The sequence below is a fragment of the Chenopodium album genome, chromosome 13 (genome assembly GCF_948465745.1).
Source record: "Chenopodium album chromosome 13, dcCheAlbu1.1, whole genome shotgun sequence".
Classification (NCBI taxonomy): Eukaryota; Viridiplantae; Streptophyta; class Magnoliopsida; order Caryophyllales; family Amaranthaceae; genus Chenopodium; species Chenopodium album.
Genome location: NC_137846.1, coordinates 12,834,612 through 12,857,166, shown reverse-complemented (window position 1 = coordinate 12,857,166; position 22,555 = coordinate 12,834,612). Strand labels below are relative to the sequence as shown.

Here is a 22,555-nt window from a genome sequence, read left to right as displayed (position 1 = left end):
ATTTGTCAGTCGGTTTTGGGGTGAACTATTCAGGTTGCAGGGTACCCAATTGAATTGAAGTACGGCGTATCACCCGCAATCCGACAGTCAAACGGAAATTGTAAACAAGAGTTTGGAAGGGTATCTGAGATGTTTTGCTTCGGAACAACCCAAGGGATGGGCCCAGTGGTTGCCTTGGGCGGAGTTCACATACAACACCTCTCCGCACACTTCTACCAAAATGACACCATTCAAGGTGGTGTACGGAAGGGATCCGCCGAAACTGATGAGGGTCGGGTCGGGTCAAACTCTAGTGGGATCCTTGGAGGAGCAACTCAGGGAGCGTGACTTTATGCTGGATGAATTACGAGTGAATTTATTTCGGGCACAACAAGTAATGAAGTCATATGCGGATCAAAACCGCCGAGAGGAGCAATTTGAATTCATATTCGCCCTTATCGGCTGCGTTCCTTGGCTAATCGGCCGTTTGAGAAATTTGCGGCGCGTTTCTACGGTCCCTTTAAGATCCTCCAACACGTGGGTAAGGTGGCTTACAAATTGAATCTGCCCAGTTCGTGTAAACTCCACCCCACCTTCCACGTGTCACAATTGAAGCGTGCTAAGGGCAGCAACATCACCAGTCAAACAATTCCGGCTCAACTGTCAGCAGAGATGGAACTCATAGTCGAACCCGAGAAGCTACTGGACATTCGTAAGCGCAAGGGAGGTAACAAGGTAATCCTAGAAGTCCTCATTCAATGGTCCAGGTTGCCCCAGTTCGAAGCTACGTGGGAAGAGTACCAAGCCATGATCGATCGCTTCCCGTCATTCCACCTTGAGGACAAGGTGAAGCTTTGGGGGGGAAGTATACAATATATTTTTATTTCCTTCTCACTTTTTCTCTACTCCTCACTCTTCTTCACAAAATCATATCAGCCAAAACTTTAAAGATATTAGCCAACTACCACAAAATGGAAAAATCATATCAGCCAAGATATTAAAGATTCTCATTCTCATTAATTATTCTCCCCATTTTCCTCATTCATCAATGGCTTCTCTTGCCATCTCCTTCTCATCTCTCTCTCCTCCACCACACCCTCCACACCACCAACCACAGAACACTAGCCTCCGTTTACCGAACCATCGAACCCACCAAAGCAGCCCCAACCACCCTCACCCAGCCACCAGCAACGAAACACAACATCTTACTCCCCGAAAACAACCACAACTCCCACCAAGCCACCTCAATTCAGTCACCACCATCAAACCACCACCACTGATCCTTAACTGTCGCCTAACCCAAGACTATCAGCGTTCATAAAGGGCCTTTCACTTCAGCTTAATTTCAATTCAGTTCAGTTCAATTCAATTCAGTTCAACTCCTAATTTCCTTTATTTCATAAATTATTCATTTCAACTTAGTTTAGTTCAGTTCAGTTCAGCTCTAATCAGTTCAATTCAGTTCAGCTCGATTCAGTAAATGTGAACATGCCTAAAATCACACCACCTCTAGGTGTCAGTGGTCGTCGCGGCGATGACCGTAAGAAGGTCGTCCGTCAAAGTCGACCTTCAATTTCCCGTTAGTCGAATCAATCGTTTCCTCAAAAAAGGTCGACCTTCAATAGAATTTATTTGGTTTTTATTTTTTTTTTTTTTTTGGGGTTGTTGAATGAGAAATGGAGGTTGAAATTTTTAGTTTCAAGTGTTGGAGTTAGCAGGGAATGGAGGTAAAAGGTTGAATTTGAAATGGAGGATCAATTCCTCTATTCCGCTACCTTTTGGCCGCACAAACACTTGGAGGCGAGTGCCCGCACCTAATAGTTTGTACGTACAAGTATTACTAATTTACTACTAGTATTTTGTTTGATTTAGATTATCTAAATTTTTTTTAATATTGAAACTATAAGCACCATTGAATAAAATTAGATGATTAGTATAAACGTTTAACATGTTTCAGTTTAATTTTATAACGTCAATTTCTATATACTTAGCACTTTAATATTATTAGCATTTCACTTAGGGGTGTAAATGAGCCGATACATTCGTGAACTATTCGCGAACAAGCTCGGTCAAATCTTGGTCAAAACTCGTGTGTTAAGCTAATAAACAAGCTTGAACAAAAATCTTAAGCTCGTCAAATAAATGAACAAAGCTCAAACAACATCATGTTCGACTCGGTAATGTCCATGAACAGCTCGTATAAGTTAATTTATAAGTTTTTTCACGCTCAATTAAAGTTCAAAAAATTTATATATCTTTTATTAATACATATTATTTGTAAAAAGTACTAATTATTTCATCATGTAAAAGCATGAAAACTCCATCATTACCTTTTTCTATTGAAAGAATTGAAACATATTATATAAATTAAATCGATGTGTTAAAATTTGAAAGAAACCATTTTTTTAATGATAAATTAAGACTCATTTATTTAATCAAGCCCAATTTAGACCCGTTCAAGCTCGAACTTAAATTCCAAATGCAAAACAGTATGTTCGTGAACAAAGCTCGGACAAGCCAAATTCTTAACGAGCCCAGCTCGTACAAGATTTTTAAAAGCTCGTTCAAGCTCGAGATAGTCGAACACGAATAGTTCTTATCAAGCTTAGCTCGAATAGACTAAAACTAGGCTCGGTCTGAATCGTTTGCAACCCTAATTTCACTATAATGCTAATCTAGTTGTTTTTTTACGCAAAAATTAATCAAACCATAATCGGCTAACATACATAAACATATATAAACATTCCATAAAATTGAATGCAATCAGCCAATTAATTGTATAATTAATCATCTAAATGTTCACAAGATACGGAGTAATGCTAAACATTCTTTAACATCAAGCAATCAAACACTCAAATTAACATCCTAAATAAATAAATTAAATAAATAAATACTGAGAAGAGATTAGAGCTACGGTACGAGTAACAGGACGAAGGGGACCAAAATTATTTCGATTTCGACCGATAGCAGGTTGAGTGGCGACTAGAGCTAACTCATCAAGCTCTAACTAAAAATTCTACAATGTCATTTTTTAAAAATGATACCATAATTTGGTGAATGGCGAAATTTGATTGGCCCATATTTAGTATTTTTTATTTTTATTTTGAATTATTTTAAATGTTCATAATGTATTAAAAATTTATTTTTTTATGTATTCTTTTTAATACATGTATTTTAAAAAAAAAAAAAGAAATACATAATTATAAATTAATATTCAAAATTATAATTATAATTAAAAACACCAAAATTTAAATTGTTCATCTTGTTCATCAATGTTCTTCATTCATGTCATACATTAGTCACCCATTCCCAAAATCATTGTTAATTTTGTTGATAAATTCTCAAATTCGGCCTTAATTCGAGATTTAAATTCATATATCAATAGGGTTTTTGCGATTCGTTTTTTGCAGTTTTTGATTTTAGGTTTTTGTTCCTTAAAAAATCTCATTTACAATCTCATTTTTAAGCATTTGTTAAGGAAGAAACACATAGATGATTTAGGCTTAATGATGGACGTTCTTCCTACTATATAATTAGAGAAGACAACCTTTCAGTTTTTTTTTGTCGAGCCCCTTCTGTTTGATCCGTAAAAATGCAATGCTTTTTTCGCAAACTTGTTTGTGGCTTAGGTAATGACCTAAACTTTATTTGGTCATTACATAAGGAAAATAGTGTTTTATATAATCTAATTGAAATTAAAACTAAAAAATTTAGGCAATGATCTAACTAAATACATGTAATTACCTAACCATAAACAGATTACAAAAATCGCACATCTCGATTCTGGATCAAACAGGTTTGCGAAAAAAAATTCGAACTCTAAAGCGCAGAGCACACCCTCGTTATCCATTGATCGTTAAAAAATTGAAAGATCTATTTTTAGATCATCATAATTAGGGATGTCAATGGGGAAGGGCGAGCGGGACGGATGTTGGCTTTCCCATCCCCATCCCCCCCCTAACATTCTCATCCCCATCCTCAGCCCCATCCCCGCGACGAGTCCAAAATGTAGGAGTTTATAGGTACTAATTGCGGAATAAACATGAATCATTTTCATAAAGCACCTAATCCCAAGGAACATTGCATAACACATAAAGAACATATAATTGTACCTTTGAAGTGTGATTCCACGTGCGATCGAGAAAGAACAATGGGAGATAAAGAACCTCAAGCGTGATTCCTCTACTTGGTCCACGGGCACAAATTAAACCTCCACTAATGCTAGTTAGTCGTGATTGAACCTTTCAATCAACCATCTACGGAGAGGAGAGGAGACAAACAAGCCACGAACCACCACCACCACCGTGCGTCCCCCGTGCGCCGGTGTCCGTACCGTACGGACAAAGGGGAGGAAGAGAGAGGCGTGTGAGAGAGAAAGTTGGGGTGTTTGGTTGCTTGCTTCTTAATTTACTGTATGGTTGAATTGTGACTTAATGCAACCCTAGGCATGGCCTCTATTTATATATCACATATATAATTAGAGTTCATGTGAAGCCCAAACACTTAGCCCACTTCTAACTACACTAGCTCTACTCCTTACATGGCTAGTCATATCCTCATGAGGCCCAATAATGTGCCTCTAACTTGTTTAACCCAATACCCTTGTTGTGTGACCTCATAGGATCCATTCTAGCGGGCTTTGGACTATTAGACTAGTCCAAAGATCATTGCTCATAGTCTAGCAACAGATAATGACGACCCAAAAGAACTCCATAATATTGATCCTTAATATATTTAGTAATTGCACTTATCGAAGACACAATTCCTTCAATCTCCCACTTGTCTGAGACAAGTTCGCAATATTCAAATTCCTTAAGTCAATGTGTGTCGATTTGATAATATGATTGCATTTCATGTCGTGATCATATTAATCTACAAATCTTTTCTTGAAATCTGAGTTAGAATTACAAAACAAATGATTACTACGTTATCCATTTGAGCACGGCCATGCATTTTCTGAATTCTCCCTCTTCAAGGGGCCAAGACACATTCCTAATTAAATAGGTAGACTCAATCCAGTCTTGTGGCAACCAAGGCTCCCACTCAACTTCTGAAATAACCAGGAAACACCCTTTATAATCTCCAGTTATGAGTAGACGTTTGAGTGCACCACAGCCATAACATCCATTGAATGAAATCAATGTTCCACTCATGTCAAAGGAATCCACTAATATATCCGGAAGCTCTATACTTGAACTTCAAAGTAGGTCTATAGTTCGATCATGCATCATTCATGCATATCCATGTGATTTACCGAGCATCACTACGCTCCTAAATCAATCTTAACATGCTAGTCCATTAATTGTAATCATTTATGTCCAGTTTATTGATTCCGAACTAGGAACTTAAATAATGTATGAATTTAGTTCACCTGTGGGGTTTCATTCATCAGGTCATCAACCTGATGAGCCCATCAATTCATAATTATTTTGGACATTTTATTTAATTTCAAAAACCATAATTAATAAGATTGAAACTTTGTTTCAATTGATAAACATAATTCTGCAAGTTAATGTATTACTTATGTGACATGTTTTCTCAAAACATATACAACTTAAATTACATAAGTTGCTTCAATCCAAGAATTTTAGTATGACTCTCATACCTTGGTCATGGAAGGGGTTTAGTAAGTAGAGTTCATGAGACATTCTCATAAACATGAATTTTGCTATTTCTAAATTTTATAATAATATTCACCTGCATACACTAAGAATTTTCCTTCGCCCTTTTCGCAAGGAACTTAGGAATGTCTAATTTGTATTCCAACATCATATTGGATTTCGATTGAAATCTATCATCACTTGTCCTTAAAACATGTGAATCAAATAGACGAGTATAGTCCATGACATGCATGATGCATCCTTTGCAAAATGCATAAGGAGCATCACTCAAAACCTTAATTTCATCAACCTTTCTTAAAGCATTGAATCATTAAGCAATGTGCCATGTTACATGGGATTGAAACTCCTTTCAATATAATGTTGAACCTTATAAGAATCTTATCAATATAAGTTTCTTAACCAAACTCAAACATCCTTCGAGACCTATCTATATAGATCTTTAATCCCAAATGTATTCATCATCCTCTTCAAGGTTTTTCATACAAAATGAATTAACCATCACTTGACCCTTCAAGCAATGAATAATTTTCTCTTTATAATAGACCAAGAAGACTTTATAGCTCCCACTAAACATCTTGTACACACAAGACCTTTTCTTCATTTTACGAGAACATCAAACGATTTGATTAACTCACAAAATTAAGAACATTAACTCCGTGATGCTAACTTCAATCCATTAAGGATCTTTTATGCATCCATAGGATTATTGTTTATCAAAACCATTCTGATTGTATCGCATACTAATCTTCTTTCATGAACAATTTCAATAAAGTGTTTTGAAATCCATCTACCAAATCTCATAAGGTAGTAATCACTAAAATATCTTTAATAGATCTTTGCAACATGACTAATGTAAAGGTATCATCGTAATCATAGTCATACTATGAATTAGTTGAATCCTTTAACAAGTCTTTGCTTTAGTTAGAAAACATTTTTCTTTCTTGCCTGTTTTGCTCATAATGGGTCTCACCCAATTAGTCAAATTATTCAAGTGTCATACACTTGCTTACAGCCTTAGAATCTATTTCAGATTTCTTGGTTTTAAACCACTTGGAGTCATAACTTGTCAAATCATCTTTATTACTTGCATAGTCATCCTGTTCCAAAATAAATATTTTAGAACTCTTAGTCAAAATGAAATCATATTTATTTGGCTAAGTTTTACATATGCTAGTCATCATTGTGGGTTTGATACAACAATTGAAACTCATACAACAACTTTGTTTAGTTTTCAATGAGAAACGACAATAGAGGATGTGCACTTGGAATGTACTACCTTCGACACATGGTTATTATTCCCATTACGCTAAATGAGATCACGCGTTGTCATTTGTAACATGAGGTGAATCATGCTCATATTGTTGCTTTTATTCGATTACTTATCGAATTTCTTCAAGATTTTCGAATTAACTTTTCTTGAACTCTTTCAAGGCTCTCGAACTTTTTGAGATTCTTATACTCCCACTTGCCTTTTGAAGAGGCGCATTTAGCATAGGGTGAACCAACCATGGTTTGAACCATGTTTGTTTGTTGCTTTTCTCGAACTCTTTCGAGATTTATACTACTCCCACTTGACCTTTTGGAACAATTTCCATAAGGGCACATACTTGAGCAACAAACATTCTGTGCTAAGTGTGACTTGTGTAGTAGTACCCCGTGCTCTATATAGGAATTGAATGTGCATTAAACGATTTAATACATCTTTTATTCCTTGTTTTGTAGAAAGACTTTATAAGAACTTTTCTTATCCATATCACATATGAAACCTTTGCTACATATTGATTTGACCTATGTATCTTTGTTTAGTTTTGTAGCTTATCTTAAAAGTATATCCCTTGAACAATGGTTGGAAGATAGGTATTTTCATCCATTATCAAAATATATCCCATATAGATTGATAGCTCCTTCCATAGAAACTTCATAAGGTTTTCTTTCGGAGTTTGTTGTAAAACGATTTCACAACTCTTGGATGTTTATTAAGGTCTTGGCTTAAATTCTCATTATTACGATCATATCGCAAATTTTGAATGTGTTGCCAAGTACATGTCTTGTCTTAAATTTTCGCAATTACAATCATATTGTAATGGATGTAATCATTAACTTGTCAAGTTGATACTGAACTTCATACTGAACATTTTGAACTTTTCAAAATTTTCACATTTTAGCTTCAACTAAGCACAAGTGATCACATCACAAATGAAGTTTCATTGTCCGTCTCTAGCTTTTGAACCTTTGGTTTTCTTACATCTATATGTATTCGACCTTAAGTTCACATCATCATTTCTCTAAATGGTGAGTATGTCAATACTTTCAAATTAGAATGATATTTACATATGTCAATGGATTCATAATCTAATGATATTGAAAGTTCATCCCTTTGGATCTTCCGCATGCAATGTTTATTTTTCATTCGAAATGATTGACATATTAGAGACAATTTATATATATAGAAATGGTTTATTATTTCTATCATATAGAATTTTAAACCTATTTAGAAATTCAAAACACATTATGACTCAATATATGTACATGCAAGAGGCTAACTGATACCACTGTAGGAGTTTATAGGTACTAATTGCGGAATAAACATGAATCATATTCATAAAGCACCTAATCCCAAGGAACAATTCTTAATACATAAAGAACATATAATTGTACCTTTGAAGCGTGATTCCACGTGCGATCGAGCAAGAACAATGGGAGATAAAGAACCTCAAGCGTGATTCCTCTACTTGGTCCACGGACACAAATTAAACCTCCACTAATGCTAGTTAGTCGTGATTGAACCTTTCAATCAACCTTCTACGGAGAGGAGAGGAGACAAACGAGCCACGAACCACCACCACCACCGTGCGTCCCCCGTGCGCCGGTGTCCGTACCGTACGGACAAAGGGGAGGAAGAGAGAGGCGTGTGAGAGAGAGAGGTTGGGGTGTTTGGTTGCTTGCTTCTCAATTTACTGTATGGTTGAATTGTGACTTAATTCAACCCTAGGCATGACCTCTATTTATATATCACATATATAATTAGAGTCCATGTGAAGCCCAAACACTTAGCCCACTTCTAACTACACTAGCTCTACTCCTTACATGGCTTGTCATATCCTCATGAGGCCTAATAATGTGCCTCTAACTTGTTTAACGCAATACCCTTGTTGTGTGACCTCATAGGATCCATTCTAGCGGGCTTTGGACTATTTGACTAGTCCAAAGATCATTGCTCATAGTCTAGCAACAGATAGTGACGACCCAAAAGAACGAACTTATTATCTACATAATAGTGATCCTTGATATATCTAGTAATTGCACTTATCGAAGACACAATTCCTTCACAAAATTCATCCCAATCCCCGCCCGGCGGGTACAATCCCAAAACCATTCTCGCCTCAACCCCCACTTGGATATCCTCATCCACCTAATTCCCACCTAATACCTGCTTAATCCCCACCTTCCAAATACCACTATATAACATCATAATGATTAAAAAAATCATTGTTAAAGTAATACACATTTTTTTTATAATTTAAGTCTATTACAAAGTATTATACTTTTACTATAATATTTTATTTAATTTATATTTAAAATAGTACAAAAAATAGTATATATTTATATGTAATAATATATATGGATATGGGTATGGGACGGGTATAAAGTTGGGTGAGGTGGATATGAAGTAAGGATGGGATGGGTACGAAGTGGAGTGGATCGGGTGGGGTGGGGCGGGTATGAAGTGGGGATGGGGCGGGTACAACCTAAAATCCACCCCCGCCCCATCACCCATGGGGGGTATGTTTTTTTATCCCCATCCCCGCCCCACCACCCACCAAACCAGGACCATCCCCGCCCCACTGGGGCGGGGATGCTTGACCTGCCCCACTGACATCCCTAATCATAATACTCACTCCAAAGGCTATTTTCATCCTCAAAACTATCAAACAACTTTGTTTTTACATAAATCAAAATTGTCAATTGAATCCTATAACGAAATTAGTATACGAATCATGGAAACATATTCAAAACCCCTAAAAAACCAATCTTTGGACGGAATTTTGGTCTAAGTCCCGAATAGATTATAAAAGATTTTGGGAGTGGTCAATTAAGATCGTGAATAAAGAATAATGATGAATTTTTTATTTTCTAAATTATAACTATAATTTAATTTTCGAAAATGATTTTAAAAATAAAAATAGACTTTAAAATACTATAATTATGTATTCTTTAAAAAATACATCTATACCATTATACACACATGTATAGTATAATTAGGCTTTTAAAAATAAATCAAAAATTGACCAATTATAACATGACACATCATCATGTTATAGTGCCTTTTATTCTGAAAAATGTCACAATAGACCTCCCAAGATGTATTACCCTCTCAGTATCTACTAAAGTTCTTCCCATTTATGCATTTAACTTATAAGGAGTCCAGATTATCTTTTACGGTGAGTTTAGAAAACTATTTATAATGTGCAAAACATGTACCATTTTATCAGCTTCATTCAAATGACATTTGTTGGTATGACACCAATAAAAAATTATTCGACCAAGTGCATTTTGAATCTATATTATTGAAAAAATGTTGGAGCAAGAAGGTATGAGTAAACTCTCAAGGGGCGTTTTCCACTATTTGAAAAAAAAAAACAAATTAAATTCAATCCAACCCATTCCAATTGAAATCCTAACCGAATAGTGATTTGCATTCAGTTTTTTTTTTTTTTTTTTTTTTTTTTTTTTTTTTTTTTTTTTGTATATTTTTTTATTTGGATCACATTGGACTGCAATTTTTTGAAAAATTAAACTTTAGATTGGATAAAGGAGTTTCTAAAATTACTTTTAACAAACTTGGGTTTAGTAACATAGAAGCCCAAAAAGCTAATCACAAACTAGGCCTGGTTGTACCTATCTATTGTGGATTTGTGGCCCATCTGTTATGACTAAGGTTATTAGTCAAGTAAAATCAATATTGAATTTGCTAATTAATTAGATTCTGAAGAATTCCAATGTTCTGGAACCAAGGGTTGATTTGGTAAAATAAATTCAAGTCAAATCAATAATTTCAACCATAATGAAACATAAGCTCTTTTTCACTAATGTAATTAGGCAAGATATTTAGCTTAATCTTTGTGTTAGGCAACCATTACTCTACATAAACTAATGTGATCACTCCACTAATATTACCACTTTGTTTACAAATATCTTTCTTAATCTCTCATAAAATTTAAAAAATAAAATGACTCAAAAGGGTCAGAAACGTCCAAAAAACGACATTGAAATGATCATAAGAGTGGCATGTGACATGAGTTTGCTAGCATTATTTTTCTAGTTATAATTACTCAAAAGAATATAAAGTCACTTCATTAGAGTGAAAAGTCAAATATTTGATCTAAGAAAAGGACCTTGTTTCGAGTTAGCCTAACTATAGTATACTTAGTACATAATCTAATAAAATAAATGTAATTATAGAATATGATTATCAAGTTGGCAAGAACCTTTTAGTTTATTTAACAAAAATAGTGGGGTAATTAATATATTAATATAAGTTGTATAGACCGTCAAAAATGTAGCATATGATTGGAAGATGATAGATGGAGTAGTATGATATCTAGTGACCACTTTGACAAATTAGATTAAAGTAATTGGTTGGGATTTATGGGGTCATCATCCACTTGGGTATGTCTGTCATGGATTATAGTGAGTGGTGAATCGTCCATATGCTGTCTGTCAAAATATTTGATTCTACCTAAGTACTCTCCTTAAACAATTCCGTATAAACTAATACTACTCCATCTAGGTGGAATTATGAATAAAGATTAAAGATGTCATTAGATCAGGCTAGTTTGAGGTACGATATGACCCATCATGAAAAAAGCACGACACGATCCGGAAAAAGCATAACATAATACGGGTATATAGTAGGCACATTAAGATATGTTATTGCATGTGTTGGACCGTAGACTAGGCTAAATTGTAAAAAGAAAAATAAGGCACGACACTACAAAGCACGATAAATTCAGCGAAATTTGACTTAGACTGTAAGTCCAACATAACCTAACACGGTGGCATGTAGACTTGGGCCAGTCTTTTGAAATTTGGGCACAACATGTAGCTCATGGGTCAAGGTATGCACTGAGCCCAGCTAACCCAAAGCATGTGTGTTCTGCACAACCCATTGTCATGTTTTAAGTTGATTAAGTTAGATTCGAGTTTTTTTTTTTTTTTTTTTTTTTTTACACAAATTACACTAAAGTAAGTTATTTCGTTAGTTAATAATAGGTTTACATTCTTAAGTTAGGTTTTATTTAATCTTATTGTGATCAAATTAATTGCATTATAATTTCGAGGGCATTTTGTATCCATATTTATATCTTAGTAGTTTGCTTAATTTGAGAAAGATCCAAATTAAAGGAGGAGATGAATATTAGTGTAACTTGTGCATGATACAACATCAAATTAAGTTAGAATCAACCGATCAAGTAACATTATTCCAGTGGAGCTCAAGTCTGAGTCAAGTAATTCAAATCGTACAACAAGATAAGAATACTGATTAACTTACTGTCTTAGAAAATTGTGGGAATATAGTGTACAATAGAAGTTTCAATTCCTAAGAACGTTGAAATATGTGTTGGCAAAACATATATCCTTATTGTAGTTGTTGTTGGTTTCAAAATTCTTTTTAAATACTTGAAGCCAATGGAATCCAATTCGGTTCAAAAGTGGCCACCTTATACATGATATTGTGGTACAAGAATGTGCGAATGGAACTAGGTGTCGCAGGATCAATAACATTATTTTAAGTTGTACAACAACATGATTAATATTTAATTAAGGTATTGAATTATAAATTATGATAAGAAATTGTTGGAGATTGTTTACTAAAGAAAATCACAGCCGATAAGGATTACAAATCTCTTTTTGTTTGTTTTATTTTTGGGAGGATTACGTATCTTTATCAAGTGAAATAATTGTGCAATCCATAAATATAAAATTAGAGAACCATTTAAAATTTGACAATGAAATATGAATTGCACACTTTGAAAGGGAAGGGATCATATTCTTGATTAAGGCGGATTTTCATTAACTATTGTAAAACAGGTTAAAGTTACCCTTATATATACTACAAAAGTTATCATTTTTCTAACATTAAATTAACCAATAAAATACACTTATAATGTATTAGATTAATCCTATTCAAAAAAAAATATCATATTACTGTTCATAGCATGTATCCGTTAGAAATAATTACACATTAAAATATAATCAAACTCATCACAAATTAAAAGTTACCTTTAAAGGGTTAAAATTACCATAAAATTGTTAAAGCTTCCTTATAATAGTATAATTGACCGTCTTTCAATAATATTAACGTAAATCCAAAACCTTATTACACAAGACTTATTGTGTTCCTTATTAGCGGAAATAAAAACACAGTTAATTTTCTGTTTATAGTAAATTAAAATCTAAATGGGTTATATCACTCATGCTAAGTGTCTAATTAGAGATTTATTGATGAATTAACAATGATGTGTATGTATTTAAATAATATGGAGTAAAATCCAAGGGTTCTAATGTAATAAAAACTTTCTCCGGTTTTTAGTTGAAACATCTTGTTTCATGTTTGCCAATTCCAAATTTTGACAAATAACATTTTTAATTATAAGGAAATATTGTTTCTAATAATCCCACACACCTTCGGCCGTTTCGCTGTTAATAATCCCATCTTTACCGGGCATTTTCTTTTATTGGTGGGATTAAACCGTAAATCAGCTAAAGGTAGGATTAATAGGAGTAGTTTTATTAATTATAAATAGGTAAAAATTGTACAAAACATAACAACATTACCCTTTCAAAATTTGTTGCAAGATCCCTCAAATTTGCCATGTCTGAAAGTTCATATTTTTATTATCTATTACTTAAACAAAGAAATCACGACTGTACGTACGGATAAATGTACTAACTGCTGAAACGAAATTCAAGTAAGGCCCCGTTCAGTTAACCTTATTTTTGCTCGACTGACATTAATTTTACTGAACTGAAATGATTTTTGTTGAACTTAAATTATTTTTACTGAACCGAAATTACTTTTACTGAACTGATATTAGTTTTGCTAAACTGAAATTACTTTTACTGATTCTCTATTATATTTCTTCTTTAGAGTTACTGATTTTTACTGAACTAAAATTATATTTACTGAACTGAAATTATTTTTACTACACTGAAATTAATTTTACTAGATTGAAATTATCTTTACTGAACTGAATCTATTTTTACTGAATTAAAATTATTATTACGGAATATTATTTTTTTAAGGTGAACTGAACAGGACCTAACTATAAGATCCAATATATATAGTGGAATATGTTTTTTTTCCCGATTAAAATGAGACCATATTAGATGGACTCATGGACCACATCTAGATATCTTATTTTCATATTAATATACATCTTTAAATTGATTTTGGTAAACAATATGAAAATTATCTTAGGTGTTTGAAATATATAGAAGTACATATGATCTAATAAAAATCTAACTTGATAATATATTTTATTTTCTTTTATATTAGAGCATACTTGTAGTCAAAACTCAAAAGTCTCGGAACTTAGGCCATGTTCTCATCAGATTATTTTCAGTTCAGTTCAGCTCCTAATTTCCTTCTCTCATAAAATATTCATTTAAGCTCAGTTCAGTTCAGCTTTAATAAGTTCAATTCAGTTCTATTGAGTTCAGCTCAGCTCAATTCAGTTAATGAGAACAGTCCCTTAGTCAAATCAAGATACTATATCAAACTAATGATGTGTTCTATTCATCTAAATTTTTGGTTAATATGAACTTATATGAACCTATCTAGTTTTATATGAACTTATTAAAAAAATTGAATTTGAGTAATTTTTATTAATTCTTATCAAAACAAATTTTTTCTACTAAATTTATCTTAGGTAAAAAAAAATGGCCTTAGATATACTATGCCTAAATATATAGTTCAAAGCTTGAAAAATCTAAGCTATGTAAATTTCAAACTAGAAACACCGAATATTAATTGAAGAAAACACATTCATAGTGAAATTAATTCATCAACATAGAAAACAATGTGTCTTTTTTCCTTAAAACTCGCTAATCTGTTTGGGAATGAAGACCAGAATTGGGGGCATGTGTTCTTCGTTAAGTTAATCGTGTCATGATTCACGAGTCTTCTTTATTGATGGACCCCATTTATTGTTTTACTACCAAACAGGGCACACAGTTTATTTGCTGTCCAATAGACCTGTCAAACAGATTTAGAGAATTTGGAGAAAATCATGTATTGGGGAGTAAGAAAAATTAATTTTCAGTTGAAAGGATCATGCTTAACATAACCTGTATTGTAAACAAGATTTCTTAAGAGTATCTGTAAGAGACTCAAAAGTAAATTAATAACTGATTTTGAGACATTTCTATAATTTGTCTTCTTCTATCTTACAACTGGCATATGAGTGTTTTAAATTCAAACTAATCTTTGTGAACTGTCACCACTCTGTCCTGAAGAGTTTTATGTGATCACGAAAACCTCACTTCAAAGAAAACACGAGTTAAGTGCTTATCAACAGAAAACTATAATGAATTGTTTAAAACTGATAAAAAAATAAAACTAATTACAATAAATCAAGTTCTTACCGTATTAGAATTAAATTGATAAGTTAAAGTTAAAACCTCAGTATGACTTGATGAAGCATATGGTTTTAATAACCCTAACACATAGTGAACATATATCCTGGTGAGTTCAATTGTTTTACAACAAATTACATAAATTTATAATTTACACAATATCTACAAGTAATTAATGCAAGAAAATCAAATTATACTCCAAAATTTAATTATCAGAAAGTGGTGTAAAGGTAAAACTCGTGTAACCTTTATACAAAATTCTCGTGATATCTAACATGAAAACGAGGCTTTACATAAAACCGAGCATCATGTGACATATAAACTTATTTACATTTTCTATAAAACCTTACCATATTCCAAGGTGAAAACAACAATTGCAAAGACATTTTGGAGATTTTTTTTTTTTTGGAATAACAACATAACAAGGGAAGAGAGTTCATAGTATAAATGGACCCACAAATGGGATCTTCGTCTATGACAGAGACGTTAGTCTCCTTTTCCCTCTAATTCTCTCTTTCTCTCTCTAGACTCAACGTCTTTGTTTCTCTCTCTTCTTTGATCTAATTTGCCAAATTATTTTTCATTTTATTTTTTATTAAAAGAGACACTTTGTTTGCTTTTGCGCAATTGCACTTACTTAACCCTATTTCAGACACAAAAAATTAGTGCTTTGTCACAGTTGGAAGACAAAGGCTTCAGTTTCACATCTCACTTCTAAATTGGGTTGATTCTCTTCTCTTCTTCTTTTACCCATTTTTTTCTCCTCATTTTTTTCTAAATTAAAGGGTTTTTTTTTTGGATTTTATGGTATTAAAGCTGGTTTTATTTCTCTTAAATTTTGAAAATTTCAGCTGAAATTCATCTGGGTTTTTTATTTTCTGAAATGGGTTGTCATTTTTTTTGCCACCTTTTAAAACCATGATGTTTATTCATCTGGGTTTTCAATTTTAGTCCTTTCTTTATCAAAAAAAAAAAGATTGTTTTTTTTAGGGAAATTTAAGCTGAATTTGGTTGAAAATGGAGATAGAATTAGCCAACAAAGTTGCAGTAGAAAGTGGGCATAGAGTTTTAGCTCTTCTTAGTGAAAAACAAGAAATTGAAGGAAAAGTTTTAATGGCACAAACTAGTGATGCAGTTAGCAAATTCAATAGAGTAGTTTCTCTTGTTGGGCAAAAGGGTTTTGGTCATGCTAAAATCAGAAGATTCAAGAATTTACCTTCATCTTTACCAGAAAACATTTTCTTAGAAACCCCACATTTACTTCCTGAATCTTCTGTAAAACCCATTAATTTACTCCCTGCTTCAGGAAATTTCAAAAACCCTGTTTCAGAATTTGACCAAAAAGTTCAGAATTTACCCCCAATTGCTCAGAAATTGTTTGCTGAAAAGCCTTCAATTGATTTTACTCTATCAGTGAAACCTCCTGGCCAAAATTCTACCCCTCAAAATTTATCCCAAAATCTGCAGTTTTTACAGCAGCAGCAGTTACAGCAGCAGCAGCAGAAGTTTCAGCAGCAGATGTTGCAGAGAGTGCAAATTCAACAGCATATGATGTACAAAAATGAAATGGCAAACAACAACAACAATTCATCTATTAGTGGTGGAAGTGGGATTAATTTGAAGTTTGATCGGTCGAATACTTGTACACAAACCATGTCATCTAATAGGTCCTTTGTATCTTCATTGAGTTTGGATGGGAGTGTACCTAGTATAGGCCGGAACTCGTTCCAATTGTTTGGATTGCCTCAATCGTCTGATCCGAATTCACAGCTTCTTAGGAGGAGGTGTCTTGTTAAGGGTGGTGAAGGTGGGAGTGCAAAATGTGGGAGTGGCTCCAAATGCCATTGCTCCAAGAAAAGGTTTGTAATATTTTTTTTTTTTTTGATGATCAAATTAAATCAATGTAGGTGGCTAGGTGGGTGTTTAATCGATTTCGAGTCGTGTAATCTGATGTTAATGGTGTTTTGTTATGCAGGAAATTGAGGGTTAAGAGGTCCATTAAGGTGCCTGCAATAAGTAACAAGAATGCTGATATTCCTCATGATGAGTACTCATGGAGAAAGTATGGGCAGAAGCCAATTAAGGGGTCACCACATCCAAGGTAGACTTGTTCAATTATTTAGTACTTTCCATTTATATCATGTTTGTTATAATTTGTTTTAATTAATAGTTAATTATATCATGTTTTTATAATGAGGAAGTCTAAGAAGTTGTCTTATTTGGAATATGTATCTTAATTCATGTTTTCATCCTTAATTGCTCCTTGAATTGCCAAAAGAAGAAGTAATAGTCTAATGCAAGTACAATAGGAGTAATTACCATGTTTATCAAATAGACGATTATAATCTGTCGAGCTTAATAAAGAAACTTTAGTTACATTCGATCCTTGGTTAATCAGAAATTTTGCAACTTGTCCTGTGTGACTGAAAACAGGACTATTACCAAACAATAGCCAATTGCCTAAATTATACTAGTATAGTATATGAAGTGATTGTCATTTGGTGTTGAGTTATGTCACTTGTTGAAGGGCGGTAATAATTCTATTGATTCTTCTTTTGTGTATAACATGCTCTAAGCAAATTTCGTGTCAACTGTCAAGTGGTTTGGGTTTAGATCGGTTAATCAATTAACCGAGTTTTAAGGTCTTCATTGGATCATTGTTTGGCACTTTGGCGTGCTTTCTAAATTTATACTCAGACCGAATAGGTCTTTTCTTAGCAAAGTTCTTTTTTAAATGCATGTTTATGTTAATTTCAACCAGTTGGGGCGGGTTTGATCTTTTTATCTGTTTTCAAGATTTCTATTTGCTTCTTGTTGTCAAGATTCGGGTTTAAGGCATCCTTGATTAGTGCTAGACAGAAATTTTACCTGTTTAATTCTTGTAATAATGTTTGCTCTTTGATCATGAACGGAAATTGGTTTTGATGATTGCAGGGGATACTATAAGTGCAGCAGTGTAAGAGGCTGCCCGGCAAGGAAACATGTAGAGAGGTGCTTAGAGGAACCTACAATGCTGATAGTCACATACGAGGGCGAGCATAACCATGCCAAGTTTATAGCCTCTCATTCTTCGCAGACTTGACAACGTCAGTTGAACTTGTGAAACATCATTTGGAAATCTCAGCCTAGATACAGCACAGCCATACCAATTTGTGGTCTGTGCTTTTGCTTTGCCATTGTATATATTAGTATTAATATCGTCAAAAACTTGAAAGCTCTATAGCCTGAAACTGTTTAATTACTAGATGTTTAGTTCGGCTTTTTAGTTCTGGTTTGTAAGGTTCGAGCCACAGACCACAGAGCTGAAACAGGAATTCCCATATAATTAAAAGGTTACAAATTGGATTTCCTGGAAATCTTTTTCTCTTCTTCATTCCTTTGATTATCCCCTGCAATTTCCATCCCAATGTTCATGCGATTTGCTTCGTAAATTCCTATTACCACTTCTGAGGTCATTTTGTGTGGTAATGAAACTTTCTGATAAAAACGTATTCTTCTGGTGCTTTGGAGGAGTTTAAGCATTGTCATGAACATTGACATGAGCTTTTCCTCGATGATTATGTGTAGTATAACTCATTATCATCACCTTTATTTATTGCCGCCTACCAAAACACTATGAATGTCAACTTTCTTGGTAGAGGGCCGCAATTGGGGGATGTTATGAAGGACCAAGCAAGCGACGGATGTGTCAAAATTTTCTTGTACTTTATTCTATTCTCGTAATCTCGAGGCTTCATATGACCACGTACCCATGTCCAGCTATTGGCATGGCGAATCAAAGAGACTATGAGACATTAGCAACTCTAGCAAGGTGGCCATTGCATAGTGAATGCATAGTATGAGAATCTCATTCTAGCATTCGGCTGCTTTTCTTGGGCTTATTGCTCGCTTACCAAATATTCTTACATTTATGCTTTTGTTGCATTTGAGAATTGACATCCTTTTCAGCTTTCACCATACACCAATTAAAAATAGTAACTCGTTCGCCTTGTTTGATTAGACCTAGGGAACTTGATCCGACTAATAAGACTTGGTTCATATGACTCAAGATTCGAATTTGGCCCGAAAATCTAATTTGACTCGATAACCAACTTAGCCTGAGTTGTCCTAAATGATACAAACTTGAAATCAGCTTGAAAATTAGATTTACCTAACCTGGTTTTATTCAAGCAAAAAAATACAAACTAGAATAATTAACCCAAACATTATAATTGAAATTTGCTCGACTTTATCTTTTAGCTAGAGAACAAAATTGTTGTAATGTAGGGTTGTCAATAAGATTTTGTACCGGTTAGGCTCATCACAAAGTCTTATATGTGGCTGGCCACACCGTGTGGCCAACCATTATAGGGATTACTTCGCTAGTGTAATAGGGGTTACTTGGTCAATGTTAAAGGAGTTATTTCGTCATTGTTATAGGGTTACTCGGTCGATATTACAGGGGTTAATTAATCAATGTTATAGGGGTTAGTTTAAGTGGTCACACGGTGTGGCCGACCACACACAAGACAGATTGTATTCTCATTCCTACCTCATTTTTCTATCCTCATAAAAGGTAAACACTAACCAACTACCAAAACGAAGAACCAAACAAATAAAGCACTAGGGAATGGGGATCAACAAGTAATCATGACAATTGTAGCAAATTAGGAACAACATGCAAATCAAAGGTTGCGAAGACTAATGGTAAGAGAAATCAAAAGAGCTCGACAAGCTATCTCCTAGAGGTCTAGCTAGCGTCAAATACGAGAGACTCTAACTAGGAACGTCACTAATCAAGCTCAATCGACAATTGCAATTCCTAAATCAATGGTCCGTATCATTAGAAACTACAATGCAATCTAGCATAATTCTCAAGGCCTAATCGAATTACACACATGCACAATTTCCATTAATCACTTCAACAATCAATAAACACAATCCCCAAATTAAGCACAATCAATCAATTATACAAGTTTCACCCTATCCCTAGCCAAGCAACTACTCTAACATCATCATCTAATCAACTAACAACTAAGGAAATCAAACATCAACAAAATATGAAGAACAACTACTCTAATCAAAGGTCAAATATCAAAATCAAATCAAACAAACATGAATTAACTAATCAAAGCAATAAATGAGATAGAGTTAGAAATGCTCATTGATAATAGAGAAGATCTTCAACACAATTGTTACCATTGAATCTTCAATCTCTCAATCACCACTAAAATTCCTCACTTTCTCTCTCTAAAATCTACTCCTAAACTAACCCTAAAACTAGAGAGAGAAAGTCTCAACTAACTAAGAATTATGATAAAAAAATATGAATTCATCTTTTTCCTAATTTCGGGTTACAAAGGTTTAAATATAAGGCGCGAAACAAAACCGACCAAAGTGGGAACCCGGGGAGGCGCGCCCGCGCGGGCTGGTGGCGCGCCCGCACGGGCTGGCTACGCGCCTGCACGACTGGGCTGCGCGCCCGCGCTCCCCAGGGTTTCTTCGGCTCTTCTAGCGGCTTTGTGCGTTTGCTAAGGGCTTCGAATGAGCACGCAATATGGTGATTATGAACACTAAGAGTGGCAGCTCCAAAAGCACTTGATAGTGGGTTCAACAACACTACTTCATGAGAGCACGACTTGAGAGCGCAAGAGCTAGAACTTGGAGAATCCACTTCCTTGCATCTTGAGCTTTCCTATTGCCATGAGCTTGCTCCATAAGCATCTTCCACCTTAGTAAACCACCAATATCAAGACTCGGACCTCGTACAATACCTACAATCACGAAAAGAGAGCAAATAAAGGAGAAAAGACTAGAAAAATCATCAAAATGCACAAAAGCCACAAAATAAGAGAGGAAAGGTAAAACAAAGTGCAAAAGCATAAAACTAACCAATTATTAAGAAGGAAAGCTATGAAAAGTGGGTTAAAACAACCTAAATGCTCATGAAATGGGTGCCATTTATGACACCCATAAATCACTAAAAGTACCGGCCATGTGCTGTGTTGGGTACTAAGAGTGCCAAATGGATTCATCCCATCCGTGCACAACCCAAGCCTTAAATTTCTGACTTCATCACCAAACTTCCCAAACTTCAAATCAATGTTCTTCCAATGTGGGGAGTCAGCTGGGTGCTTCAACATTATGTTTTTCTTTCTTCCCTCTACACGCCACCTTAAGTTTTAGCTTCTTTTGGTGTTGAGAATAGACACTTAAACCTTAGAATAATAGGAAGATACCACAACACCTTAGCAGGAGGTCCCTTTGTACCAAGATTGCAACTCATGCGTTTGTAGTGCGACTGCTTGCATCGTGGACACTTCTCCAATTGTTCATACTCATTTCGATAAAGAATACAATCATCAGGACATGCATTTATCTTCTTATACTCCAAACCAAATGGACACATGATCTTCTTTGCATAATAGTAAGACTTAGGAATTTCATTCCCATCAGGCAACATCTCACTTAATGCGGTCAACAAAGAAGTAAAACTAATGTCCGTCCACCCATCCTTCGACTTAATGTTAAAAAGTGTTAGCATGGCTGATAGTTTGGAGTATATTTTGCACCCATGATATAATGGCTTTTTGGAAGCCTCCGATAATAAGTCAAACACATCACCTTTAACACTATGCAACATCTCATCCACGTCTTCATCCTCAACCTCATCCACCTGATAATCCTCAGTTCCATCCTCACCATTATCAATAGAATATTCATCATTCTCGTATTCCTCGTCCACATGAATCTCATTGCTTCTATCATGCACATCATTCACAGCAAGATCCCCACTGTACTCTCCACATTCATTGTGCCAAATCCACACATGGTATTTAAGCCTAAACCCACAACAAAGTACATGATCTCTAATGATTGCAACACTATTGACCACCTTCACATTATTAAAATCAACATAAGAACAGTATAGGTCTTCGACACCCATTTTGCACTGATAAGAAAAATCTCTCTCGCAAAACTCTTGAACCCCATTCCAAAATTCCAATGCATCACGTCTACTATACATCCAACCACGATCCTTCTCCATTTAGTAAATTGTCTCTAAACATATATAGCAACATATTATGAATAATGTGTAATTGCTACATATTTTATGTAAATCAACTTCAAGTACTGTAGACACCCAAATGTGTCTCCCCAAAACCAAACCCAGTGATGAATACTTTTCACGTCGTATGATTATCGAACGAAGTGAAAGTGTGAAAAGTTTAGTGATGCGGTTGTTTTTATTAAAATACCTTCTTTCTGTTTTTAAAAATCTGCTTTATTTATGAAAATGTCCAGTCCAATTTAGTTTGATCCATGATAAGGGTCTA

The 22,555-nt window shown here is 34.4% G+C and overlaps 1 protein-coding gene across 1 annotated transcript; it reads left to right on the top strand.

The window, feature by feature from the left end:
* The first annotated feature begins 16,130 nt into the window (after positions 1 to 16,130).
* LOC145576348 (putative WRKY transcription factor 74) lies at positions 16,131 to 18,612 on the top strand. The gene is made up of 3 exons (XM_081634118.1): positions 16,131 to 17,098; positions 17,215 to 17,340; positions 18,174 to 18,612. The coding sequence occupies exons 1-3, from the start codon at positions 16,257 to 16,259 to the stop codon at positions 18,319 to 18,321; spliced, it is 1,116 nt and encodes a 371-aa protein (XP_081490244.1). The 5' UTR covers positions 16,131 to 16,256; the 3' UTR covers positions 18,322 to 18,612.
* The last annotated feature ends 3,943 nt before the right edge of the window (positions 18,613 to 22,555 follow it).

Bases quoted from the DNA above. Each gene is read 5' to 3' on its own strand.
- LOC145576348 (XM_081634118.1), top strand. From the start codon at position 16,257: ATGGAGATAGAATTAGCCAACAAAGTTGCAGTAGAAAGTGGGCATAGA. The intron at 17,099-17,214 runs GTTTGTAATATT...TTTGTTATGCAG, and splicing joins TGCCATTGCTCCAAGAAAAG to GAAATTGAGGGTTAAGAGGT. The intron at 17,341-18,173 runs GTAGACTTGTTC...TGATGATTGCAG, and splicing joins AAGGGGTCACCACATCCAAG to GGGATACTATAAGTGCAGCA.